Source organism: Prionailurus viverrinus, chromosome C1 (genome assembly GCF_022837055.1).
Source record: "Prionailurus viverrinus isolate Anna chromosome C1, UM_Priviv_1.0, whole genome shotgun sequence".
NCBI lineage: Eukaryota > Metazoa > Chordata > Mammalia > Carnivora > Felidae > Prionailurus > Prionailurus viverrinus.
In genome coordinates, this window is record NC_062568.1 from 189,702,066 (window position 1) to 189,729,528 (window position 27,463).

Below are 27,463 nucleotides of genomic sequence, written 5' to 3' on the forward strand. Positions count from 1 at the left end.
TTGGGAGATAGTGAATTGGATGGATGACCAACACTTTGACTTTTCCTTCATGATAAAAGCAGAAGAGTCCCACTTTGGGGTCCGGTGCTTACAGGAGGCAGAAAGAACATCCTCTCATAATAGTGGGCCCAGACCACCACCCTGTCCCTCCATTAAGAAACAGCAAACCACAGCCACGTTTTAATCATTTAATTAACACCTTTGAATGAAACACACACACACAGCTCTTTCATGTGTCTCACTCAGGCTTCAGGGCAGAGGGAATGGATTGTTTGTATAGACATATCAAAGACTCAAAAATTTAAAGAAATATATATATATACTTCTCTCTCTCTAACATTTTTATGGAAATTAAAAATCAGAGGCTTTTGGTCTCTCCATTTGCACTAGGTCAAGCTCATTTACCCCAGAGGACAAAGAAGGGTTGCCTCTTCTAGATCCTCCCTTCTCCTTTGTACTCTGTCCCACCCAGTGGGGAAACAAGCTCAGAAGATTCTAACTGAGGATAAGGAGCTCAAGTAACGGTGGGGGGGGGGGGGGGGGGAAGAGACACAGAAGTTGGGCTCCCTCCCATCTCCATCTCCAACAGCTCCAAGGCTGCTGCCAGGGCCAGGTTTCTTTCGTGGAGGCTTTGGCCTGGTCTTGGTTCCCAGGGGGCTGGTCAGGAGCTCTGAGCAGAGCAGTGCATACTGACTGACTCTCCTCTTTCCCCGGCTCACTGGACAGGTGCGACATGTACCCAGCAGCCGCTCTCCATTACCCAAAGGGCAAGGGAAACCTTGGTTTACAGAACGCTGGTTTACAGCCACAGGGAGAAGACCGCAGTGAGGGAGGGCCCCGGGAACCTGGGCTCTCGTACCACATCCCCTGTGTTCCCAGCTCTGGTTCTGGGAGGGGTTCGGCCTCTCCACAGAAGCAGCTAAAAGTGAGGTTCCTCAAGCCCAAGTCACTGTTGAGGAAAGAGGATCAGGCCAGAAGGGGTGGCCCTGGTGGCAGTCACACTACTGTGAAGGGAGGCACCGGGGCCAGTGGGGAAGCCAGCTTACCTAGGTAGGAGGCACAGGCTGAAAATAGGTCATTAAAATTCCTAGAGGAGACCTCAGTAGCAGAAGCTGATGGCCAGGGGGCAATCGCCCAGCCTGCTCCCCAGGAGCACTGAACCCCCTTCACTGACTAGGGAAGAGTCTGGAATAGAATGCACCTTTGGCTTCCTTCCCATCCTTGTCACTCAGCGTCAGCTCCCCCCAGTGAAACCACCTGTGCTGAAAGGCAGCTGCAGAAAGAACATGCACCGAGTAAAGAGAAAGGTCAGAGAATGTAATCTGTAGGGCCAGGTCTGGGCCCACTGCCCAAATAAGCGCTCCCCTGGCCAGACCCTCCACCCGCCTCCCTCAGGGCTTCCTGCACAGCTGAAAGGGACACAGCTTTGCCACAGCCCATGGGCTCCTGCCTCTGAAGTGTTGCGCCTGCCTGCCCACCCCAACCTGATCAAGTGAAACAAGGGGGCAGATGCTTGGCATTACCAAGTGCCCGCTGAGAGGCCTCCCTGTTCTGTCCTCCCACTCTCTGAGGACAGAGCCTGTGGACCTCCTCTCTTCTTCTCCCTCCCACCCCCTCCCTCATTTGGGCCCAGGCAGTCCCCACTTCTTGTCCCCTGCATGGAGCACCTGGCAGAACTGGAAGGCAGGTGGTTGGTGGTCAGTTGAGGCACAGGAGGGCTAACCCCTGCTGCCCCTTTTGTGCTTTGGAATTCCACAGCCCCGCTCCTACCTCCAGCCTGGAGAAACCTGTGGGAATACAACGACTCGCCCACCTCCAAGAACTAGGAAATGAGCAAACTGGATCGGAGGGAGCAGACTGGTCCCAGCTATGGGCTGGCTACCAGGGACTGATGCTGCCGCCATGTAAACAGGCCCTTAGAATGAGGCTTCATGGGCCTTGGAGGATGGACATGCAGCCACTTGTCAAAAGTGCTTTGATTCTGGACTACAGTATGCATGATTTGGACATGGGGGGGGGGGGAGGAAAAATTCATGTGAGGCGCTCTCCTCCCAACCGTGTGGCCTCAGGGCCAGCAGGGGGCGCAGCCACCCACTCCCACCAGCTACCTCCTTCAAGATGAGGCTAAGGCCAAGACAAGCAGCAGCTGCCAGAGGGGAATCCATCCAGGGAGGAAAAGGCATGAGCTGGATGACTTGGAGGGCAGGATCAACACCAGGCTTGCATAAATATCGAAGGCTGTGAACGTTAAGGCTGCAGGCATCCTCTCTACTAGGTTAAGTGTCTGCCGTATCGTCTCATCCTTGGAGCTGCTCAGGTCCCTGAGATTGTATTCCTGGGATGGGTCAGCAGTGCCAGTGAGGTGCCTGGTGGTCAGACCAGCTCTTTCTGTGGGTCTGCGGCAGGGGGAAAAGAAGGGACATTCAGCAAGGGGCCTCTTGGCTTAGTTCTGGCTACTAAGAGCCCAAGGCACATCCTCACCTCCTCAACTGACCGATGCCAACAGCACCAGCTAGATGTTTTACAAACAATACCTCTGACATGCTAATGTAGGCATCATTGCCCTGCACTTTATGGTGAGGAACTTAAGGCCAGGATGGGTAGATAAAATGGCAAAGTTGGAGTTCAAACTCAGTAGGTCTGACTTCAAAGCCCAACATACCATGCTCCTTCACTAGCTTATCAACGGTGATCGCTCACTCGTCCCAGGCAGCCCGAGACCAGGGAAATCTTAAAGATCCAGTAACAAATTCCCAGTAGTGGGACTTCAGACACCTGCTTCCCAACACCAGTGATGGGGACCCACCCCCACCCCCATCCACCGTACCTGAGCCAGGTGGGCCCAGCTTCTGCTCCTCCAGGCCCACCAGCTGCATGACACTTCCATTCTCCGCCAGCTCCCCCTTAGTCCTGTCTTCAGCATGGAGCCCGTTGGTGGGAGGAGCAGTAAGGGACTCAGCCCGAGGAAAGCTGGGCGAGGTGGATGGCGGGACTCCCACAGAGGGCTTGCGAGCCACGGGTGGGGGAGCTTTAGGTGGCTTCTTTGGGGCTTGGGGTGGCCACTGCTCTGAGATGTTCCGAAGTTCAGCCACCAGATTCCGCTGGAGGTCAGCCTGGGTCTCAGGGGACACTGGCCTCTCCAGCTGCAGCTTCTTGGTGCCCCTGGAGAATATGAAGCTGGCCATAGAGGCAGGGGACTGGGGAGACCGTGGCTCCACCTCAGGCGGTCCATTGGGCTGGGCACTCGCAGGGTCCTTGCTGGCAGCCAGACCGGAGGCCTTGAGTTGGACAGCAGCATGGAGCCCTGAGGAGGGGGCAGGCGCTGGGCTGGCCCGCCCTGACAGGGCCCTTCGTAGCGGCTTCTGGGGGGCTGACGGCCCGGAGGCCGGGGTTGCAGCAGCCGCAGGAGCGCCCACAGAGCGCAGCCGAACCATCTGCAGGAGTGAGGGCGTGACCAGGGGTGCGCCAGCATCCTCCCTGGGAACCCCGCTGCCTTTGCTGCAGCCCACCGGTTCCTTCCGTGGGAGCTTGGCCAAAAGCCCCGAGACAGAAACAGCTGGAGGTGGGGCTGGTGGAGCCGGAGGAGGGTCTGGGGAACCGCGAAGCTGGCTCTGGGAAGAGACAGCAACTGAGAAGGATGAAGCAGCCAGGGATCTAACAGGCTCTGGGGGGCCTGAAGGGCCTGCAGGCTCAGGGCCAGCCACAGAGAAAAAGGCCTCTTCAGGTGGGGGGAAGTCAGCCATGGAAAGGTCCTGCACCTCCGGTGCAGGAGGCGGGGGTGGGGGCCAGTTGGGGTCTTGGAGGGGCTCCTCAGCAGTCTCTGGGGCAGATGGGGCCTCAACGACCTCAGGCTTCTTAGTGGGTGGTGGGGGAGGATGATAAGATGGAGGTGGGGACGGTGGGGGTGACTGGTCTTTGGGGGCACTGGGTGACTCCTGTGGCGGGGTCAGGGAGGTCTGCGGAGTTGGTGGGGGCTCGGGACTCACATCAGCAGTAGAGACCGGCCCAGGGACCACAGCAGGAGTGGCAGGAGCGGGGGCAGCTTGTTTAGGACTCTTGGACTTGGAAGGGGGTGGGGAGAAAGGGGCGGGCACCTTGGGGTGAGGAGGTATGGCAAACCTGTCACCCAGGGCAGTCGACATCTGTGCACCAGACCGGTCTGAGGGGGCTGGGTCAGAGGATGAGGAACATAGAGATGTGAGGGAAGAAGAGACAGAGGCCCCAGGGGAACGAAGGGAAGTGACACGTTCTGGTTTAGGGGGTTGGGCCTTGCCTGGGGAAGCAGGGGCCCCTGTTAGACCCTTAGGAGGGAGGGTAGGAGTACCACTTTGGCTCGAGTACCCACTGGAGGGTGAGAGCGTCCGTTCTGGGGAGCGTGGGGGACGCCGGGAGCCACCTGGAGACAAGCCAGGCACCCAGGTGCCTGCTGAGTTGGAGGGACACAGAGCTGCCCCCGTCCCTTCTGCCCCACCAGTGGTGGGTGGCCGAGGCAGCTGTTGCTGCTGCTTCCGCTCAGGCCTGGGCGGCAACCCCAAGGGCCCATCGGGTGCTGCTGAGCCCCGCTGATGGAGTGAGTAGGTCCGGCGGGGAGGTGGGGGGGGCCTCTTCAGCTTACGGAGGGACACGCTCCGGCCGGACAGCTGCCCACTGCTCCGAACGCTGACAGTGTCGGAGGCATCGGCGGTGCTGCCCCCGCTGGGAGAGCCCCTCCCACTGCCCGCCTGGGGAGGGGGTGCCGCGCTACTGCTAGCCAGAGAGCCCTCGGGCTGACCCTCAGAGCCACCCTTAGAGGAGAGGGTAGAGCCATCAGACACAATGGTCTCAGAGGACTGAGAGTGGCTCCAGGTGTCACTGGAGGAGGAAGGATGGCGGCTGCGGGGCCGCGGGCTGGAGGCTGAGGAGAAGCGGCCCAGCGAGCGGACAGAGGCCGGGCTGGCCGACAGCAGGCTGCAGCGGCTCAGTGTGCGCAGGCTGCAGCGGCCCAGGGCCACCACGTCCACCGTGGGCGGCAAGACAGCATGCGGAATCAGTTTTGACAAGTAGGTGGCCTGGGGCGAGATGGACATGGCTGGGCTCAGGGGTTCTGGAGGCCCTGCCCCTCCTGTCAGTCCGGGCACCGCTAAGGACATGGGCCGTGTCACTGGCGGGGGCCGGGCTCCTGTGGACCGCCCAACGAGGGTGTCATCCCGGTAGACGCGGTCGATGTGGCGCTGCAGCATGGCCTCGGCCTCGGCACCGGCCTGGGCCCGTGCCTCCAGCGCCTGCAGGGACACCCGGGCCCCTGTCCCTGAGGCCGGGCCCGCTGGACGGCCATCCACCGTGGGGATGCGGATGGCATCCCGAGGACCAGGAGGCCGAGGGGTACCTGGTGCCTCACGCTCGTTCCGCAGACCTGCGAGGGACAGGGAGGACTGGGGGGGTCAGCGGAGGGTTCAGCCAGAGCTCCCGACTCACCACCACTGCCCTCCTCCCCGCCAGACTCACCGAGTTCCTTCTGCACGTGCTGCGGCAGTCCCAGCACCGTGCTCCGCCTCTCGCGCCTTCGCCGCCCCGACTTCCCGGACGATTTGGAAAATGAGTCATGGGGTCGGAAGGTGGACCCTGGGGGCCAGTCCAGGGGAGAGAAACCGTTAGAGCAGGTCTCAGGACACATTTTGCAGAGCACTACTTCTGTGGAATCACTAATCAGTGCTCTGCAAAAAAAGATTTCCATAATCAAGGAGGCGTGGGCCAAGCTAGGTTAAACAAAGCTAAACACTTCTTTTCTAGAAGGCTGATAATTTCCAGTGATAATTTCCACTTAGTGAACAATTATTATGTGTTAGCATGCTGAACACTTGGCACTCGTTCCAATAATGTAAGTACTCTTAACCTCATTTTTATAGAACATCAAACCAAAGATCAGAGTGGTTAAGGGTTAGCCCAAGGTCACACAGCTGGGAAGCAGCAACACCAGGCTCAAACCCAGGTTTCCTGACTCCTAACTGTCCTGCTTTGCAGTTAATGTGCATGGTGAGTCTCCAAGAAAAACGCAGGATACTGTGTTTCCTGGATTCACTGACTCACAGAGCCTTGGGAAATGCCAGATGAAGAGGAAATGGGGCAAGGAGCAGGTGCTGGGACCGAGGTGGTGCCCACTGCCCCCTCCCCCGCCGGGAATCCTGGCTGGTGAGCAGACACCTTTGCGCTGGATCATCTCTGAGCGGATGGAGAGAGCGTCCTCTGCTGTGGAGCTCTCAGCCGTGTAGGATGTGGTCTGGCTGCAGAAAGAGATGCTGTCTTCATCTGGCCCCATCCGGGAGGACTGTTGAGGGAAGAAGGAGATCAGGCCCTGGCCTCAGACATCCCAGAGGCCTACGTGGGCCTCTGCTGTTGCCTCTTCAGGGCTTCCCTTTGGAACTTTTGACTTGGATTCTCCCCAGCTTCACCTAGCACTGAGCGGGTTATCAGCTGGACTAGCCCTGAGGGGTCATCTAGTCCAGCCCTTCGTGATACAAAAAGGAAACTGAGATCCAAAAGGGTTCAAAGACCATACTTGCCAGAGATTCAGCAGGAAGGGAAAAGCAGAGTCAGGACTGAGCTGGGGGCAGAGCTCACCTGGATGCTCTGGGTGTCTCCATGGTCCCAACCACCTTTATTCAGTTTCTGTTTTTCTGGAAGACACCAGAAAGGTGTGTCGGGCTAGGTCCCTGACCTTGGAGAGCTAAGAGGGATACTGGAGGGGAAGTGAAGGCTACCTTGGTGCTGGAGGGAACGGAGCCCCTCCTGGGCCTGCGTGTGCAGCTCTTCGAGGTGAGGCGGTCGCCCACTGGGGAAGAAGACATTGTCCTGGTGCTCATCCACTACAGACCCTGGCCCCTGGCCGGACCCCACACTTAGACGTTTGTCACTCTCAGCCTTGGCAGAGCCTAGCGGAACAGAGGAGGAAGAGAAGTGAGGCCTGGGGATGCACAGGCTCCACCACAACACACCCCCAGTCCCAAGACTGCACACGGTCCCTGCACACACATGCAAGGCCTGCTTCCCCCAATCTGTAGACACAACCCACAGTTCTGAGTTATACACGCGATACACACAGCCCCCATGCACATACGCAAACTGTACCCAAGAGTACACATCTGAGTACCCACACCACACAAAGTTCCCCATACCCAGGGCACACAAGCCCACCATATATGCACACAACACCCACAGGCTTCAGGACATACACAAACAGCATCCCAGTATAAACATATCTGGGAACCAACATCGAACACAGGGGCCCCCAGAGAACACAGCCAGTCCCTAGGTCTATACACAACAGCTACAGTTCCCATTCTGTACATATACAAACAATACCCAAGTACATACACGACTGTGTATCCACATGTCACACAGGGCCCGATGTAAGGCACCCTGTATACACATAGCCCGTAGCAAATACATTGTCTTGTCTCCACACCCCGAGCTTTACTTTACAGAAAAAAAACCACCCCTTTCAAACACCCCCTTGGCCCAGGCCCAGGAAGACACTGTGGGACACTAGGAAAGGGTGTGGGCTTTCAGAGGTCACAACCAGAATTCCCAGGAAGTCCTGGTAGGAGGGACAAATAAGGGACATGGCCTCTTATGTCCCCTACTCACCCATGTGGCTATCCCTTAGAGGAAAGAAGGGGAGGGAAGAAGGCCCTCCTCCGGGCCCCTCTAGCCCCAGACAAGGCAGCTCCAGCCTCTCTTGGGAGAACAGTCCCAGGCATCCCCCTCTCCGGGAGGCCCCAACCCCTGGTGCAAAGGAGCCAGGGATCCATTACAAAGGATCCTGTTACAGGCCCCGCCCATAGGGAAGCTGGTCATCTAATCCTGGGAATAGGGGGCTGTGTCAGCACTTTGCAGCCCCAGCCCCCCTTTTAAATGGAACCCACAACATAAGCAAAAGCGCTGGGAGGGTCATGTGACCTTGGCAGCACCTTGTAGAGAGGGGCAGGAACAAAACAAGCCCTTTAAAGGGCCACGCCCCAGGATGAGGGTCTTCAGCTCAGACACCTGCCCATTTCTTCTTCCCTGGCCCACTCTTCAACAGCCAGCTCCTGCCCAGGGAACCTGCAGGAACCCTACAAGGTCAGAGCTCCTAAGTCTCCCAACAATCCCGATGAGTCTCACCTAATCCCTGCATTTTACAAGTTGGGGAAACAAGATCGATGGAAAGGCCTTGCCTACGGTCACCCAGCAAATCAGAGCCAAGACTAAACTCCAGGTTCCCAGAGGGGACACCTGGACCACACTCCAACCAAGGACATTTGCTTGCCCGCCTCCCCCCCACCACCCCCGGCAAAAGTCCGATAAACCATGGCCCCCATGTCTTAATCCAGGCCTGAAAGCCCAGTTCCTAGAGAAGCAGTAAGCAGGCATTGACCCCGCCCTCCAAAACTTCTCTAGGGGCCCCACCTTGGCCTCTAAACAGCGTTTCAATGATCACGCCCCAAATTCCAGGGGCACTACTTTTCTCTCTTCTCTGCTCCCCACATCCCATCCTTCCACACACGCTGATTGACCTGGAAGAGGGTGCCCTGCCTCTCAGAACTGAAGTACTGGGATGTACCCAGTACAGTGTGGGTACCCCTGAAGGGAGGCAGTCTCACCCAAGGGCTGCAGGCTTCAAGGTCAGAGACATCTGGATCCATCCTCCCAAACCGAAGCAGGGCCCAGACAAAGGCAGCGGAAAAGCCGCTGGACAAAGGCACAGGGGAGGACAGGGTAATCTGGCCTCATTACTGCCCCCCATCCCCCACCCATTAGCCTTCCCCGGCTTTGATCCCCTTTTTACAGAAGGCTCTGGCAAATAGAGGTGTCGGGGTCCTTCTTTTCCCCCTCCCCAGCCACACCCACTCACCCTTCTTCTTAAAGAGCCCGAGGAGCACCGGAAGGCGGCGGCCCAGGAACACCACCATGACTGCGGGCGCCACTCGGGCCGTCCCCTATTCCGACCTCTCCGGAGCGCCGGGCGCCGCCTTCACCGTAACCCAGCACCGAGTGGTGCGAGTCGCCCGCCCAGCTGCAGAGCCAGCGCCAGGCAGGGGAGGGGGAGGGGCTGCTCTCCAGGTCCTCCTCCCACCTGCGCCACTGGTCCCGCCCACCCACCGACCCCGCCCCTCAAGTGGAGTGCAGTAGCAAGAACCATCCCAGATTCTCACGGGGAAACTGAGGCCCCGAGTCTGCAGATGCTCGGCTCTGGTGGAGAGTATGACTAGCAGGGCTGAAGACACTCAGTCCCAGGAGCAGACCATTAACCCGTCCCCAAGTCCTTTACTAAACCATCAGGGGCCAGAGCTATGGCAGGGGTCCCAGCTGCCAGATGGTGGGTGGAAGAGCCACTAAAATACACTTGGCATGATCCCCAAGTCCTCCTGGCTGGTGAGGGTAATTCCCTGGGGAAGGAACTCAGAGGTGGAGCAGCCAGGCAGCCCAGAACTGCCTGTGATGGCAAGTTCACTGGAGAAAGCCGCTGGGACACAGCCCAGGACACAGTACTAGGAAGCCAGGGAGATGCCCAGAGCAGAAACACAGTGGCCGGTGGGAACAACTCCTCCTGTGTATGTTCGGGACTTTCTTCCCACTTTGGTCAGGTGGAAGCAGCCCAGAGAAGCACTATGAACTATCCAAGGTCACACAGCAGAGGTAGGCTTCATCGTCCCCCTCCTGCTCTTCCAGCCCAGGATCCTTCCCACTGGCCTCACTCTGTGACTTGGTGACTCTGATGAATCACCAGGTAGGGAGAACAGAACTAGCCAAGAAACCAGCTCACAGCTGAGGGCAGTAAAAGTGGAAGGTGGGAGGAGGGAACTGGAGGGAAGTCGGGCTCAAGTTCAAATCCAGCTCCATCACACACAAGTCATGACCTCAAATGGAAACAAGGCCAATAAGCCCTCTTTATAAGACAGTTGTACCCATTCATTCAATCAGCAGAATTTATCGAGCTAGTATTGAGAGCTATAGCAAATGGAGAACTTTGTCTTGGTCACCAGTACATCCCTAGCATCTAAATCAGTGCCTGTCACATATTGTGAGTTCAAAAAACATTTGATGAATACATGAATGAGGTAGACTAATTATAATTTTAGATTAGTGAAGACTGGGAAGCTATGATAGAGAAGGGGGTGCCTATAAGAGGCATCAAGGAAAGTCTCTCTAAGGAAAGGACATTGGAACCAAAACTTGAAGGAGGAGGAGCCCGCCAGGGTAAGTGCTGGGCACAGAGCCCTAGGGACAGAAGAGCAAGTGTCAGCCTTGAGGCAGGAGTCGGGGCGGGGGGGGGGGGGGGGGGGGGAGGGGGGGTCTCCCAGAATAGAAAGGAGGCCAGTGGGGCTGAAATACGGTGAGCAAGGGAGAGAATGACAGGAGCCAGGTCAAGGTGGGGCCCGGTAGGCCATGGCAGAGTCTGGCTTTTATTCAAAGAGCCCCAGGAGGTCAACAATGAAGGTTAAACTGGGTAGGAACAGTGTTAAGAGATCCCCTGGACAACTCCAAAAAGAGTAGCTGAGAAGGTGGAAGAGAAAGTCTGTGAAGTGCTGTCCCCCAAACTTAACCTCAGGACACTCCCCTCACCACACCTTTCTCTCTGAGCCCCTAAGGATCTAAGAATTCACAGTGGCTCTCATGCTGCAAGACCCCTCTGCAGCCCCTTCCCCATTCGCTGCCCCACCTCTCAGACCACTCAGAGGATGAGCCCTTGCTCTCTAGAAAACAAACTTTTATGCAGCTGGATAGTATGTAAATCCACAAATCACTTCAATCTAAACAACAATCCTAAGAAGTGGGCACTTTTTTTTTGAGAGACAGAGAAAAAATGCTGTCATAGTTGGGAAGGGGCAGAGGGAGTGGGACAGAGAATCTTGGGCAGGCTCTGAGCCCAGTGTGGAGCCCGATGCGGGGCTTGACCTCAGGACCTCACGACCTCGAGATCATGACCTGAGCGGAAATCAAGAGCTGGACACTTAACCGACTGTGCCACCCAGGCATCCTGGAAATAGGCCCTTTTGTCCCCATTTTACAGATGACAAAATGGAGGCTAGAAGGGGCAAGCTGGGAAAGGCCAAGGTGGTATTTGCACTCAGGACAACTGGAATCCAAAAGTTATGCTCTGTCTGCCATGCCAGCTACAAACCCTATCTCCCCTCTGAACAAGGGCTGAGGGACCCTCTCATCCCCAGAAATTCAAAGTTTCTTGGCCACAGCCTCCCCTCTTCCCTCTCTGAGGCCAGACTCACCTGCCCCCTTATTAGTCCCGCTCAGACTGAAAAGAGCAATAGGCCTCATACTTGTAGGGTGATTAATGCCAGGTGCTGGGGGAAGGCAGTCTCTGCCCTCCTGGATCTTACAATAGCCCTTGGAGGCAGGTTCTCGAGGATTCTCTCCCATTGTAGATCATGGACCTGTGAGGCTCCGAGAGCTAGGTGACTTCCCAAGCCCTGGCTGGCTCCAAAACTGAAGGCTTTACCCACACAGGACACAGTCATCCTCAGCTACCCGCTAACCAAGGAAACTCAGGGCTGAGCTCCACTCAGGGCATGGGGGAACATCAGCTCAAGGTCTCAGGCCCAAGCTGGCAGTCAGGGCCACAGCTGCAAAGTCCCAGAGGATCCAAGGCTCTCACACTTGATAACATCTGGTTGCTCCAGCAACACCCCTCCCCCCACACCCACAGCTTGGCCAGAGCCTGAGGCCTCTCTGAGCCTCGCAAGGCAAGGCAAGGCTCGGGTCCACACACCTCTGACTTGCTAAGGGTGGAGCTCAGCAACCAGAGTCTCCAGTGGAGGGCAGGGACCTCACAAAGAAACTGGGGCCCAGAGAGTGGAAGGACCTTGCCCAAGGCTGTATTTAGAGCCTTCTGCCATGGCACAGTCCAGAGGTACAGCCTGGGGCTGAAGCTCCTGGCTCAGCCTGCAGCCTCCGCCTCCCCTCCTCCCCCACCTGCCAGAGGAAGGAAGCTTCCTGGATCAGAGAAGACACCTTGCTCTCGGCCACACCCCCTAAGATGAAGGGCACACCAGGAAGCACACATGCAAGTTCGTGAGCTCAGATATAGTCCAACCAGCAGAAGTATGTGCGCCTGCACCTCCAAAATGTCCCACTGGGCCCCCCCACACACAGGTGGGTGCTCGCAGGACCACGTCCACAAAGCACACCCAGGCCACCCTAGTCCGTGTCCTCACACAGGAGCAGGACCGCAGACTCACACAGGGCCCAGCCAGGTGGCTGTGTGTACACAAAGGCAGGTGCATGTACCCACCACTGTGGGGCTTTCCTGAGCTTGGGGACAGGGAAGAAAGGGGGAGGGAGCCCCCAACCCCCAAGGCCAAGGGCACATTTGTGCGCATGCGTACACACTGTCTTGGCAACATCCTCCATGGGGTGAGGCCTCAACCTGCCCCATTCCAGAGCAAGGGGCGGGGGTGGTGGCGCGCCCACAGCCAGGCAGGCCTGACTCAGGGGAGAGGAATGACGGGGGGAGGGAACAGCTGCCCAGGTGGCCTTACTCAGGAGCTGGAGCCCTCCAGGCCTGGGCCTGACCCCGCTCCCCCACCACATTTGACCACTGGCCAGGCCCGGGAGCCAGGATTCAGGGTGTTCAGAGGTCCTAAGCCCCTCTGTACTGGTGAACAACCCAGGGCCTTCCAATAGGAGCAGAACCCAGAACGTATGGAGATTTTATTCTCCAAGACAAAGGGAAATGAGTATAACAAAAACCTTCACGTGGAAGTTTCTCTTTCTCTTCAGTCTCACAGAACACCCAACAAAAAACCTGAAAGGTATGTCTGACTTCCCTTTTCACAAAGAGCACAAGGAGGCTCCAGGGAAAGTGACTTGCTCAAGGTCACTCAACCAGGAAGTGGCTGAGCCCACAATGGAACTTGGGTCTCACTCCAAACACTGCAATGGTCCTAAGTCCAAGGAAGTTAAGGGATCAGGGGGGCTACATGCAGCCTCAGTCCCTGCCCAAAGAGGGGGAGCTCTGCACCCCACTTCTGCAGAAGGGAAATCCCCCTCCTCCCTCCCCTCAGTGGGAAGCCCCGCCCTAGAGCAGAGCTGCAGAGCTGACAGGCTGGTTTTAAGGTAAATATGGGGGGGCAGGGAGTGCCCCAACAAGGAGAGGAGGATCCCATGCCTCAGGCGGCTGCAGGAACCAGCAGTAGTGCAGGGAGGAATTAGCTACAATAATATTAATAAATGTCATAATGAGTTTCCGGGTCAGTATCTGCTCCTGACAATGACATAATAATCTCTCTGGGCCAGGGTGCGAGTCTCAATTTCCAAAAACCCTTTCCTTTGTTCCTTCAAGGCACAATTATCCCTACCTTATATATGGCGGAGAGGCAGCCACGATGAAGTCAAGAGGGGAAAAGCCTGGGAATCAGGAAGCCTGGATTGGAGGCCTTGGACAAATGAATCAGCCTCTCTGAGCCTCAATCTCATCTGTAAAGGACCAACACAGCTACCTCATGGAGTAGCTGGGAAAGCCAAAGCCACACAACCAAGTGTAAGCACAAAGTGTGGTCCTCAAGGGAGCTTCTGCCTCTCCAGGGTGTAGGGGTGGGTAAAGGTCTCTCTCAGGCCCCTCTGCCTTTCTACTGGTAACAGATAATAAACTCACATGTATTGATAGTACCAACTGATTGAGACACACATGATCTCACTAAATCCCCCTTGCCATACAGAGGCACTCCCTCAGGGTCAGTGACTTACCTAAGGTCACACAGCTAGTAACTGGCAGACTCAGGGTGTGTGAACCCAGCTCTGACTGGCTGCAAAATCCTGTTCTTCCCATACCACCAGAGGCCTCCACTCCCACCCACTTCCGGAGCTCTCTTCAAATCCCAAGTGGCCTTAAGGACCATTATTAAGATAAAGCCTGATAAGGGACACTTTAACAAGAGTTCCCTATCAGCTCCTCAGTGACTTAGTCCTCCTAATCCTCCTGTTTGGGAGGGAAGGGAATTCCAAGCCCAGACCAGAGACCCCAGGGCCCTGGGAGTCAAGAGCCTCAAGGTTTGAGTTCTCACTGCCCCTCAATTGCAGCATGATGCTGAGCCAGTACGTGCCCTTTCCCGAGCCTCAGTTTCTTCATCTATGAGATGGGAGGGTCGGAGAAATGATCTCTAAAGGTCCCTTAGCATGTGGGCTCTGCCCCTAGGAGGGTAGTGTCCCCCACTTTGGGTCAGGGCCTGGGGCAGCAGCGGTGGGGGGGGGGGGGGGTGATCCCTGCGACCAGAGAGGGCTGGGCCAGCCTCTTGTCTGCAAGCCCAAGGCTTCCACAACCAAGTCCAGACACACTGTTGGTCACAATCTCTCCCAGGAAGGGGGAGGAGTTGTAGGGAGAAGCTGGGGGGTAGGTGAGTAAGAGGAACAGGACTTTTCCCAGCTGTGGGACCTACCAAAGACCCCTGGTGCTCCAAGTACAGAGGCAGGGGGAGGGATGAAAAGAATTCCAGGTGGTCTGACTCCACCAATGACTTAGTCTATTCCCTCAATCTCCTAATCAGCAAGATGGAAACAATAAATCCCACGGGGGCAGGGGAAGGGGGTGGCTGTGTATAAACCTGACAGTACAATGTCTGGGAAAAAGAGGAGGATCAGGGGCATCTGGGTGGATCAGTCAGTTTAAGCATCCAACTTTGGCTTAGGTCATGATCTCCCGGTTCTTGGGTTCAAGCCTGGCGTCGGGCTCTGTGCTGACAGCTCAGAGTCTCCCTCTTCAGAGTCTCCCTCTCTCTGCCCCTTGCCCCCACTCATGTTCAGTCTCTCTCTCTCTCTCAAAAATAAATAAATGTTAAAAAATTAAAAAAAAAAAAAAAAGAGGAGGGTGGTATGGTGGGAGATGCTCCCGGACTCCCAATTCACATCTTTCACCAATCCCCCAAACTTCCCAAGACCAGACGCCAGTGGGCCTGGGGAGGGACGGGGGTGTGGTTGGATTCCTGAGATCCAAGGCCAAACAATCCCAGCAGGTTAGTATCTTTCCAGCAGGGAGAAGGCCTCTCCCTGTCCACCCTTACCATTCCCTTTCATCTAAGGGCATTGATCCAATGGACCAGCCATTCCTTGAATCTCAGTTCTCCTTCCATTTCTCACCTGCTCCCTCTCTGAGCCCTTGGGGGGCTTCGGTGCTCTGTCCTCAACCCCTGCCCCTCTCCCACAGTGTTTCCTCCACTTGTGCTCCCCAAACCCCCAGGGCCTCGGGCTTTCTTTGCCCAGAGGACCTGCAGGCCCCTCAATCATAAGAAGGAACCCATCTATTCCTAAACTGATTAAGGGCACAGCCTTTAAAATTTGATAGGCTTGAGTTTGAATCTCAAAGCTACCTCCTTGCTGAGTGGCCCTGGGCAAGCGACTTCACTTCTCTAAGCTCCAGCTTCCTCATCTGTAAAATGGGAAGGATAATGGCTTCCAGCTTATTTCTATACCTGTTGGGGGACAAATGAATTAACTGACGAAAGGGTTTAGCACAGAACCTCATTTTTATCTCTGAGTTATTATCTCTGTCACCAACCCCCTCAGCAAAGCAGCCTGGAGCATTAAGCCTCCACAGCCCTCTCTGGCCCATACGCCCAACATCTGATTAATCCCAGGTCCTATCACTTCTGCCGCCTCCTCCTCGGTGTGTCTGCAACTGCCACTCCTCTCCACTCCCACAGCCCCCACCCTGTCCCTAGCCCTCACCTCACCACCTCTCCCCTGGATTACTGCAACAGCCTCCAGACTGCTCTCTTGAGCTACCACTCTCACTGCTCCACCCCCCAACCTGTCCTGCCTGCACCTGCCCTGTTCTGGCGCCATCTTCCCAACACAACACTTTCATAGGCTCCTCCCTTGCTCAAACACCTTCACTGGCTCCCTATGGTCTACAGACGCCTGCCCTCTCTGCTTGCCTTGCATCCTTTCCCTCATCCTCTCACAAACGAATCAAATGGATAAGTACTCAAACCCCAGTCCCATACCTGGGCAGAGGCCCAGGCTGAGAAAGCCTTAACAATCCTCAGCACAAGTAAAACCAAAGGGATTGAAGTTTGCATTCACAATGGAATTTCTCTTCCCAGGCACAAGGAAGCAGCCTCAACCAGTTTTCTCTCCAGCCTCCATGCTCAGGTTCAACTCTTGCCTTTGTTCATGGCCATTTCCCAGAGCTGAAGAGCATCCCTGGTCATCTCTCTCTCATTTAATCAACAATCAGGACTCCCTCCAACCCTGTAGTTTCTTCGAAGGCCAAATTAAGACCATCTCTCCAGTTTTCTAAAACTAGCCCCAACCCAAAAGCCTTCTGGATATTCCTCAGCCCCCACACTTACTTCTCTGTTGTTTTGACATTGCTTTCTGGTTTCTTAGGACCACCTTAAAGCCTGGTTGGTGCCTGAGTTGCAGCAGGAACTGTAAGAGCACAGGGACTAGTGGGCAAGAGACTGTAAACCTAGTCCTCTCATCTCTCTCTCTCTCCTACCACAAATGGTCACAAGTCAGCACCCACAGTTGGTTCTCAGGAAACCATCAGATTAGAGTGGCCACGGGAAAGCAGAGGAAAAGCCCCAGCCCCACCCCTTGGTGCAGAATCTAAGAGAGACAGGTGGTCAGATGGATTTCAGGATTGCTGGGACAGGGAGACTACTGGAGGGTCCTGGAGTCTCTCATCAATCCACTTTCTGAGGAATCCTCAGTCTACCAGCACATAATTAACCCTTTTCCTACTGTTGTTTTGATCATCACTGTTATTCTTCAAACCGCTACTAGCACATGACCTTAGACAAGCCCACCTTCTCTATCCATAAAATGGCTAGACAGAACCGTAAGGGTCCCAGAAGTCGCCTAAGCTATGCCCCCCTAATTTCACAGACAGGCCCTTCCGTGGGAGCCAGGAGGTCCAGAGGAGTGAAAGCAATCTGCTCAAGGTCACCAGAGCCCATACCAGAGTCACACTGAAAATCCAAACCCCCCCCAATTCCCAGCACAGGTTCTATCTGTCACCCCCTGCCCCCGTGTGGAGGGATGAGATCATCAGGCTCATTTCAGACCCTCTAGGAATGTGGGCCACCCTGGGAAGACATGGGTGGATTCTCCCACCACAGCCAAAGGAACCCCACCCCACCTTCTCCAAGATTCTTCCACTCCCAAAGGCCAGAAGGAATACCTGCCTCTGTTGGAGATCCCCTTATCTTCCTCAGGGGGAAAAGCAGATCTAACCCCCAGCCCCTACCCCATCTCTGGATTCACCAGGTAAAGGAACTGGCCACCCTCAACAGCCCCTCCTCCAGCAACCCTTGGGACTCTGGGGGATACCCTGAACTGTCGCACCTGCTGGGGGAAACCAGGAATCCTATCTCCCAACCCTAGAGTTGGAAGCCTTCTCCATTCTCCCCCTCCACCCACCCCCCACTTGGAGGCTGGAATGTGACCCGCGGAGGGATCCCGCAGCACGCCGGGAAGGGCTGCGTTCCAGCTCGGTGGCTGCACTGAAAGGGGAGACATGCGGCAGCGACCACGGGAACCGCGGGTAGGGGGAAGGGGGACGACAGGCAGCGGCGACGCAGGTGGGGGTGGGGAGAGCCCAAAGAACCAGTCCAACTCCCAATCACGTCAAATGGAGGCGGCCCATAGTCTCCAGCCCCCTGGTTTCCTGCTTCTCTCCTGCACCTTTGTCTCCCGTCCCTCCTGCAAACTTTCAGCCCGTTGGGGGCTAACAAGTGTGAGTGTGTGTGTGTGTGTGTGTGTGTGTGTGTGTGTGTGTAAAAGTGCCTTCGGGTCAGTCTTTGAGCCTGAGTGTGGGAGTCTGGTTGTGCAGTTCTGAACCCGTGGGTACATCTATGTGCCTAAGACGCTGGGCAACTGTACCTACATGACTGATGTGTGTATGCGAGTGTGCGAATCTGCGCGTGTGGTATAATTCCTGTGGCTGTGTAAACCGTATACCTAGGTGTATGTACCTGTCTCAGGGTCTGTGCGTTCTACAACGACGCTGTGGGTGTAAACGTGTATGCGATTTTGCGTCTGCATGTCCGTACATTTGAGTGGGTGTTGTGTGTGACTGTGTAAATTGTGAACATGGACGTGTGCCCGCCCGTGGGTATTCGCATGTACGCGTGTCTCTTTGCGCATGTGAGGGGTGGGGTCTGTGCGGGGGATTCCCGGCCCCCCACACTCACACCCACCAAGCCCCGGGAGGGGGCAGCAGCGGTGGCGGCGGCTGCGGCAGGGAGACCCTCCTCCCCGCCTGCCCCGCCCCCACCCCCGGCCCCTACCTGCCGGCCGTTTCGCCGACCGCCCGAACCGCCAGAAGCTGCGGGCCCGGGGGCCGCTGGGGGCCTTCCTCTTGTGGTGTGAGTTGCCCATGGCGGGCGCGGGAGCCGGCGCGGAAACCCTAGCGCAGCCCAACCAGCCCGGCCGCCGGGCCCGCAGCCCCGGGAGGGAAGCAGAGAGACGCGCGGGCGGCCACCGCAGGCGCCCCCAGCCCCAGCTCAGCCACGCCTCCAGGCTTTGCGGCCAATGGCCGGGCCGGGGGCGGGGCCGGTGGAGGGGCGGGGCCTGGCGCGCGTCCCGTAGGCTCCACCCCTCCCGGGACCTGGGAGACCAGCTGAGCCACCCCACCCAGAGCGCTCGGGAAAGGCCCGCGTGTCCAGGTGGGGCAGGCGGGTCGCCAGCTCTCTCAGCCCAGCGGCCGCCTCTCTGAGGACTGCAGTGGTGCCCAGAGAACGAGGGCCAGGTCTCCAGACAAGGGGGGTCCGGAGCCCGGCTGCTGCTGGGGCCCACCAGCCACCACCCCGTGAGTGTCACATGTCTGTGTGTGTATCTCCTGTCTCTGTGCCTGTGTGTACACATGTATCGATCTGACTGTATTTCTGTCTTAATAGTGTTTCAATAACAGCATCCTTTTATATAGCGCTTACTATGTGCTAGGCACTCTGATAAACTGCTTTCATGCCACAAAACAATTTTATAAGGTAGGTAGTTTCATCATCCCCGGTTTACAGATGGGGAAATAGGGGTTCCATGAAGTCAGCTGACTAGCCCAAAGTCAAACATCAGTAAGCTACAGAGCTAGGACTCAAACCCAGACTGACTCCAATACCCACTGATCCATGCTACTACTCCTACTGTTTATCTGTGCCTCTGCATAACCTTGAAGGAGGGCATGTAATTGGGCATTGGTAACTGTATGCTTGAATGTGGCTGTGTAGTTGTGTGCCTGTGTACATACCTGTGACCCTGAACGTGTGGGTTCCTCTGTGTAATCATCCGTGTGCATCTATCCATATCACTGAGTCTGTTTTCAAACATCTGGATATGCGCTTTTGTGTATCCACCTACGTAACTGTGGCAGGCTCTGTCACATTGTGTCTGTGTGTGTAAGTAATGGAGTGTACAGGTAAACATGTGAGGCCACTCATGTGTGTGTGCCCCCCACTCATCTCCCCTTATACAAGTCGTCATCTTTCAAACCTAGGCCTCCCTTCACCTCTTCTAAAAACCTTCCAGGCCGCCAGGCTATCCTCACCTCTGTGTCCTCACAAACGCCCTTGTGCTCAGGGCTCAGCAGCCTAGGCAGTGACTCTCCTTTACCATTGCTCTGCCCTGTCTCTCCTACTAGGGGCAGCATGGTGTAGCAGAGAGACTGCTGGGCTAGAAGTCCAGAGCCTTCAGTTCTAATCCCCATATTGCTCATCCTTTCTGCCCCCTGGGTAAGCCCGTCCACTGCACCAAGCTGCCTCTTATGCCCAGTGGCTCCAGGGCACCCTGTCCCTCCCTGCAAAATTGGGGAGTCAAGCCCCACCCTCCTTCAGGTCCATGCCTTGCTAAGAGTTTGCGATTAACAACAGTGCAGTCCCCGAGGGGTTATATTTTATTCATCCACTCATCACGCACACACTATATACCAAGATGGGTGCACCAGGTTCCCGCTTTGCAGAGAAGAGAGTCCTGGCGTCAAAGTTGGGAGACCTCGGAGTATCTGCTAGCCCAATTCCCCTAATTTACAGATGGGGCCCATAAAGGAGAAAGGTGGTATGAAGGAGCAAAGAGAACACTCAAGGGTAACGTCCAGATCTCTTGACATAAGCTGAGCGAGGATGTATGCAAAGAACTTCAAAGGACGTCTGGAGTGTAGCAGGTGCCTTGGCCTTTGCAGGAGGCTCTGCAGTAACTGCCCTGCCCCCAGGTCAACTCATCTCCCACCACACCCCTCATCAGAGCTCCAGCTGCACAAAACTGCTTGCCACACACACACCCATACACACCTCCAAGCCTTCCCACATGCTTCTTCCTCTTCCACCTTTGCCTGGAAGATTCCTCATTTTCCTCAAGATCCCGCTGGACAGTCTCTTCCTCCAGGAAGTCTTCCTTGCAGCCCTCCTCCCCCAGCTCAGCCCTCTGTGCTCCCACAGGCACTAGTGCTGCACTCTGATAGAACTGATCACACCTCACGGCCCCCCAGCACCCTCTGCAACACCATTCCAACACTCGTCTCGAGACAACAGCTTGGTGTGGTATCTCCCTTTCCAACCAGAAAACAAGTTCCTCGGGGACACTGATCGCCTCCCTCCTCTCAGTAACCCCAAATGCAGCACAGTGTCGGGCACGCAGCATGTCTGCCGTGTGGTGTTGAACAGGACCTGGTGGAAGCAGAGACGGTGGGGCTGGCCTGCTGACGCGGAGGAAGGTGGTGATGATGTCACTTAAGTACTGGGAAAGGTGAAGAGGCACAGGCAGGAGAGTCCCAGTCTTATGTTCTTTCACTACAGAGGCTGTGCTTGCTCCAGGATCCTGGAGAAATAGTACTGCCCACAGCCAAGAGCATGAGAGAGCCTAGGGTAGGACTGTGGGAAGACGTAGCTGGTATGGAAGACCAGAACTCCTAGAAACCACAGCACTGGGCTGAGCGCCTGGTGACTTTCTTGAACCATGGTGAAGACCTCGCCTAGCTAGAGGTTTGGAGGAGAGGGGTGTCCTAAGCAGACAGGGGGCCCTGTTTGGAGCAGACCCCAGCAGCAGCCTCCTGGGAATTATGCACTTTGCCAGAAAATTTGGGGGTTAAACCCTTTGCAAGCTGAGCTGTGTCTGTCTCCCCTCCATGCCAATCACAGGGCTGGGCACCTTGTGAGTAGGGCTGACAACCCTTGATGAACCAGCCCCTGGGGGCAGTAAACACAAAAGCACAGAGACAGTGGAGTATACTAATGGGAGAGACCCAACAGCGATTCCACCCCTCCGGCCCATAGTAGCTGCTTCCAACCTGCTTCCAACTTACTTCCTCCCCCAAGTCAGCCAAGGGCCTAGAGGTGGCCGTGGGGTATGCTGGGGTACGCTGGTATGTTGACAGAAGGTGGAGGTGTGGATACCTGCTCTCCCTGCCCCACCACCGTCACGGTGGCCCAAACAATATACAATGCCTCCTCTCATTAGTTTTCATGGGCATGTGACAGGCCAGGAGCAGCTGAGGCAGCTTTAAGGTTTGGGGAGACGGGGATTTCCAGGGGACAGCTGGGTAAGGGGAGGCTCTCCCTCTGTCCTTTTCTGACAAGAGTGTAGATTTTTCTGGCCACCGGGCTTAGCCACCCCAGTTCAGCAAACTTTGCTGCCAGCCCTGCTTCAGGGGCAGGAGACGGACAGAATAGTGGGGGGAGGGCCCATCCTAGCCCAAAGGGGATTTCCAGAACACTGGGATGTGTGCCATGGGTGGGGATTTGAGGCCTCCATCAGGAGGGAGAGGGAGAGGCAGCTGGAATGAGCCCCTGAAGGTGCTGGAGGTAAGGGAGGGGGTGGAGCCCTTCTTGGACTCAGCTTCCTGCTCATCTCATCCCACTCCTGGTAGAGGCACCTCTCTGGGGCCGGATTTTCCATTTGAAGTCTGAACAAAGGAGTAGGGAAGCTAAGGTCAGCCTGGCAGGTGAGGGTTCCTGCTCCACCTTTAATGCTGGCTGGCTGTGTGACCTTGAGCAAGACACTTAGTCCTCTGGGCCTCAGCTGCCCATCTGTATGTGCTGTTACGGCAGCCTGCGGCATCTCAGGCCATCAACTCTGAGCATCTAGGATCCACAGATGCCCATGCTCTGGGGCCCATATCAGATCACCTAGCTATTACCCAAAGCCACTTTGCACCAGGCCCTGTGCTGGGCAGTGCAGAGGGAAAGGACCATCAACCCAGTCCTGCCCTCACGGTGTTCAAAACTGTGAGGTATGGTGATTCCTGCAACCCACAGAACCCAGACAGGCAGCTGGCCCCAGCTCCTTGCAGGCGCCTTGCCTGATTCCAGCACTGCAAATCCCTCAACCCCAGCTTCCTTTCATCCTTCCATTTTTGTTTACATGTCACCTCCTCTGGGAAGCCATCCCTGATCTCCCCCTGGGATCACTGTGCTTCCCTCCTTTGTCACACTTCTTGACCCTTCATTACCTGTTCCATGTCTGGTTCCTCCCTCAGATTGTGAGGTTCATGAGGACTGGGACCTTGTCTCTCATTCATCCCCAGAACAATGCCTGGCACATAGTATAGGTACTTATTACCCAATATTAAATACTTAATCAATATTTTGAAATACAATAGTGAGGCACCCTCTCCCATCTGGACCCAAGGCAGATAATGCCCATCCCTTCACAGGGGCCTGGAGGAGGTGGTCACAGATTCCTCTAAGAAAGTCACTCCCCCATTGGCCGTATCCCACAGCAAAGAGAAACCTACCCCTAACAAATTGGTCCAGGCCCCAGGCTAAGGACACTGAGATGTCCTACCCAAGGAGGTGGCCAGAAAAACATATACTGTCCAATTCCAAATCCCTTAAGCACCCTGTCCTAGTCTGGAGGCAGTAAGTTCCCTGGGGGCCATCACAGAGATGAGAACACTGGTGCCAGGCCTTGAGAGATGAGCAGGAGTTCAGTGGATAGAGAAGTGAAGATATGCACACCCTAAGTAGGGGAGACGGCACATGCAATGGCACAGAATGTGGAAATAGAGTGTTTACTGAAAAGCAAACAGACACTCTCCTGTCCTTAGATAGGCAAAGTGTCCATTACCCAAAGTGCCTTAGGGTCCTGACTGTTTTGGAGCTCCTCAGGCCCCTTCCTCAGCAGAGAGAGATGGCATTATTCACACTATTCTCCTGGCCCTCCTTACTATAATATCTAGGCCACTCGGTCCCAATGTCTTGTACATGACCGGCCAAAAGGCAGCCTCTCCTTTCCTGAGCATAGCTCCCACCCTCATGGCCCCAGCCCATCCTTAAACCAGAATTCTAGAGCCAGAGAGGCTGTCAGAGGCCATGAAACCCCATCTTTGTCAAGACGGGGCATGTGTGGCCCACCGTGGGGTGCCACAGAACGTGTACAGAGCACAACTCAAACTCAGGAGTCTCCTCACAACCCCACACCAAGGGCAGTTCTCCCTGAGTGAGTGGCCAGAGTTCTACAGGTGAAGTCTGCTGGACTCAGCAAGGTGGCTCCTGAATTCTTTGAGTACTGAAGTCCTCTAACTCTGATCCCAAGAATGATCCCACTCCCCACCCAGCCACTGTCCACTGCCCGTGAGTAACCTTCTTCGGGAGGGCTACATCCTCCTATGTACTCCTCTCCAGAGTCAGAAACACACCCAGCCTCATACTGTTTTGTTTGGAGAGTGTGGCCTCTGGAGGCCGACTGAGTGCTTCTGTCATTCCATGCAGGTGGGGACCTTGCCTGTCTTGTCCCAGGTATCCACGTTACCCTGAACAGTGCCTGACACTACATAGTAAAGGATAGGTCTTTTTCAAATGAATGAAGCCGAGTGACCTATTTTCTCCCCTATAAATGGTAATAACTGCCCACCTCTCAGGCTGTTGTGAGGACAAAGGATAACACTCATAAAGATGCCCAGCCGGGGTCTGCCAGAGAGCAGCCTTCTTGTTACTTCTTCAAGTTCGCCGGCACCCTGCTCTTCTACGCTGCTCACCTCCTGCAGAGAGCCTCCCCTGATTATCTATTTGGGCTCCAGTCCTGGCATCTGTCCCAGAAACACTTCCTCCCCACATACTTGTCTGGAGTCCAGGTGATATTTCTGGAAAATATGGCTTCTTATTTGTTTACTTTTTCTTATGCCTGAGTCCTCTTGTTGGGCAGAGGTGAGATTCTTTCTGTGGCTCCCGCCTCAGTCATCATCACCACTACCACCATGGGTATCTGAGGCGTAACCAAGAGTGGATTTCCAAACATGGATCAGCTAACGTCCAAGTCCTCAGCATCACAACCGCAGAAACTTGCTACCCTCTAGACCTTTCTCCACAGCTTCACAAAGCACTTCCATGGCTGTTATCTAATTGGGTCCCTGAAACACCCCTGTAAAGCCAGGATTTATTATCCCTGTTTTACAGATAAGGAAACTGAGGCTTAGAGGGGTTTAATAATCTGCGGGTGTCACATAGCCTGGGAGGGGCAGCAGAGTTGTCCTGTCAGCCCTGAGCCTCTTCCCTCCAGACTGGGTCCTTAGAGCTCAGGTGATTAATAGCGACCCTTTGCATTTTTGTGGTAACTTCACTTTTGCAAAATTTTCACGTCCCCTCTTTTGAGAATCGTACAGAGACAGAAATCTTGGAGTCACAAACCCACCAAGGCAACGTCCAACCAGAGGGTCACCCCTGTGAGAAGGTCCCCTGTCTTCCTTGAGCCAGTAATGGAATCAGTGGGACCACAGAGAAGTTGCTGCCCAACATCACAGGGCTTGCGAGCAACTGAGCCAGGATCTGGACTCTTATTTGCCTGACTCTCATACTCCTCCCACTCTGTCAACTTCCCTTATTTCTCTCTGGGCCTTTTCCCTTCTGTAGAATGGGTTGGAAGAAAAGATCTTTAAGCCTTACCCCCGGTCTGTGTCCCACCTGTATGTCTTATTTATGAAAACGGTACCGGTTGGAGAGGCAGATGGTTGGAGTTCAAATCCGAGTTTGGACAAATTCAGCACTCACTGTCACTGAGCCTCAAATATTTTTTCATCTGCAAATGGGCTCAAATGAGATAATGGATAAAGGGCTCCTGGCACATTCAGAATAATCAATAATTGTCAGATTTCCTCTCTTTTCTTTCTAAGTCTGTGCAGGGCAGTCCTGGAAGACAAGTGCTCAAAATTCTACTCTAAGCTCAGTTTCCCTATCTTAACTGTAGTGGAGTCAGATTAGGGGAGCCATGACCTGCATCTCTGGGTCTCTGGTTCAGAGACTGGGATGGGGGAGCTTCCCAGCAAAAGCTCCTAACCTCTCAAGAATTTTCTGTATATTCCTCCTTCCCATCTTCCCCAGTTTCCATTCTGAACATTTTCCCCAGAAATAGTTAAGCCTTCTTTGGGCTTCCCCTTCCTGATCAGCAGTGCCAGTGGAGATTAGAGAGATTGGATTCATTTCTCTTCATAAACAGAAAAGAAGTTGGGCCAGGCAGGTGACAAGGAAACAACTGGAATAATAGGAGGTTGGAGCAAAATGGAGCAGGACTTCCTCCAGTCATACCCAGGGCCACCCCCAGACCTGGGGAAACAACAGCCAGGGGCAGGGAGGTGTTTCCCATGCACGTGGGCTCAAATCAGGCCGACTGCTGCCCAGAAAGCCCAGTGCTACTGGATACCAAACACAACGCAGGGGGAGGCCTCGCCACTGAAGCAATGACAGATATACCCCAGGAGGTTGGAGCAGGGACTTATAGGATCAGCTTTCCCAGCCCCTGCCTCCAGGCTGGTCTCTGGGGAAAAGGGTCCACTTCCCTGGGGTACACCACTAGCTTTCTATCTCCAGTCCTCACAGTCTGACCACAATCCATCCTGCTGCAATTCTGACCCAAGCCCTCTTGAGAGGGGGATGACTTCAGACCGAATCCCAGTGGGACAGCCTTAGGACAGACTCGGGCCTCCAGTTGGGAGTACAGAGCCCTTGGAAACACCCTTCACCCAAACCCTCCCTCAGGGCTTGGCCCAGCCATCCCTGCCCCAGCACCCTGACTTCTATTTGTGCCTGGGCCAAAGGGGAGCAGGGCCCTCATCCAAAAGGAAGATCAGGCCGGATGCAATCACACAAGAGGCTTTTCACCCTCTTCCTGACCCCTCAAATGTTCCTTCTAATTCTCCTGCAGAGGAGGTGGTTAAAGGACACTGGGAGGGTAAACACAGATGGGATGGGCCCGCACACACCGCCATTTCCTCACCTCTGGCACTGCAGCAGGAGCCACAGGGAAGGTAGACTTCGGAGCAAGGCAAGCCCCAAGGGAGCCCCACCCTCTTGCAGAGACTCATGCCCTACCCCTCAAACGGGAGACAGAAACAGAGGGGGGAAATGAGAAAAGAACCAAGCAAGTGCCCGAAAGAAAAGTGACCCCAGCAGGGATGAGCCAAGTCAGCCATCCGCCCCCCCCCCCACCTCCCCTCAGGCTGCCCATCCATCAGGCCAGAGAGCCCACAGACAGGGAATTGGCTGTTGTGTTTAAGTACCCGTCACAGCCCAGATACAGCTTCTCCGTTAATTTGGGCCTCAGTTTCCCCCATCTGTAAGCACGCTTCCAACACTGGCATGTTTCTACCAGGCCTGGGGGAAGGAGTGATGGGGAGGGGCGCCATGGTTCGTTCTCATCCGTGAGCTCACCACCCCAGGAGGTGGATGTTTGCGGTTTGGCCCGGGGGAGTGGTGAGGGGAGCCAGGTGGGAAAAGCTAACACAGTTAAGAACCTAAAGCATGCTATGCCCCACGTTGGGTCCTTTGTGGGGCTGAAACACCTTTTGAGTGCAGTTGACCTTCCAGACCTGGAGGAACCCCCACCAGAGACGCAAGGCCACTTGCCTCTCCCATGGGCCCCAGGCCAGAGCCAAGTCTCTGACCCCCTGACTCAGCAGAGGGCAGAACCTGGGTGAGCCTGGGGGAGGGGGACTGCCTCACCGTCCCAAGAGCCAGATTGCCAGCACTTCCTGCTTAAACCAGGAGATTCCTGCCCCAGCCGGGGGTCCCTTCTCTCCAGAACGGGGCCGGGCTGACTCTGGGAGATGCTGGCGGGGTGGGGCGCGCAGAATGGGGGTGCTCGGGCTGAGCCCCGGGCTCTTCGCTCCCCCCCGCCCCAGTGCCTAGAGGCTCACCCCTCCAACGCGCCGCGGACCCCTGGCGGAGCCACCCTGGCCGCACCCTCGGCGCCGCCCGGCGCGCAGCCCAGGTGCCCGGCCGCCTTACCTCGGCCTTTACCCTTGGCCCTCCTGGCCTTGTCGTCAGCCTTCTTGGCCCGGGGGGCGGCCGGTTCGGCGCCCTCGGCCCCCGCCGCCTTCTTCTTGCGCCGCTTGCCCCGCAGCCAGCTGAAGGCGCGCCGGAGGCCGGACGCGCCGGAGCGGGACTTCTTCCTGCGCGGGGGGCCGCCCGGACCCCCCGGCTCGTCGGCCGCAGGTGCGGCGGGGGGCGCGCGGGCCGCCATGGCGCGGCGGGCGGACCGGGTGGCGGGGGTCAGGCCCCCTGCGGCGGGGCAC

The 27,463-nt window shown here is 55.9% G+C and overlaps 1 protein-coding gene across 2 annotated transcripts; it reads right to left on the reverse strand.

The window, feature by feature from the left end:
- Positions 1–174: 174 nt before the first annotated feature.
- KIAA1522 (KIAA1522 ortholog) lies at positions 175–27,463 on the reverse strand. Of its 2 annotated transcripts, none has more exons than XM_047872984.1 (7): positions 27,177–27,463; positions 6,738–6,908; positions 6,598–6,653; positions 6,181–6,304; positions 5,485–5,601; positions 2,828–5,392; positions 175–2,396 (listed from the first exon to the last, which is right to left on the reverse strand). In XM_047872984.1, exons 1-7 carry the CDS (start codon positions 27,409–27,411, stop codon positions 2,374–2,376), a joined length of 3,291 nt encoding a protein of 1,096 aa, XP_047728940.1. In that variant the 5' UTR covers positions 27,412–27,463; the 3' UTR covers positions 175–2,373. The 2 variants fall into 2 exon arrangements, with proteins under 2 accessions (XP_047728940.1, XP_047728939.1); XM_047872983.1 differs by lacking the exon at positions 27,177–27,463 and adding an exon at positions 18,261–18,471.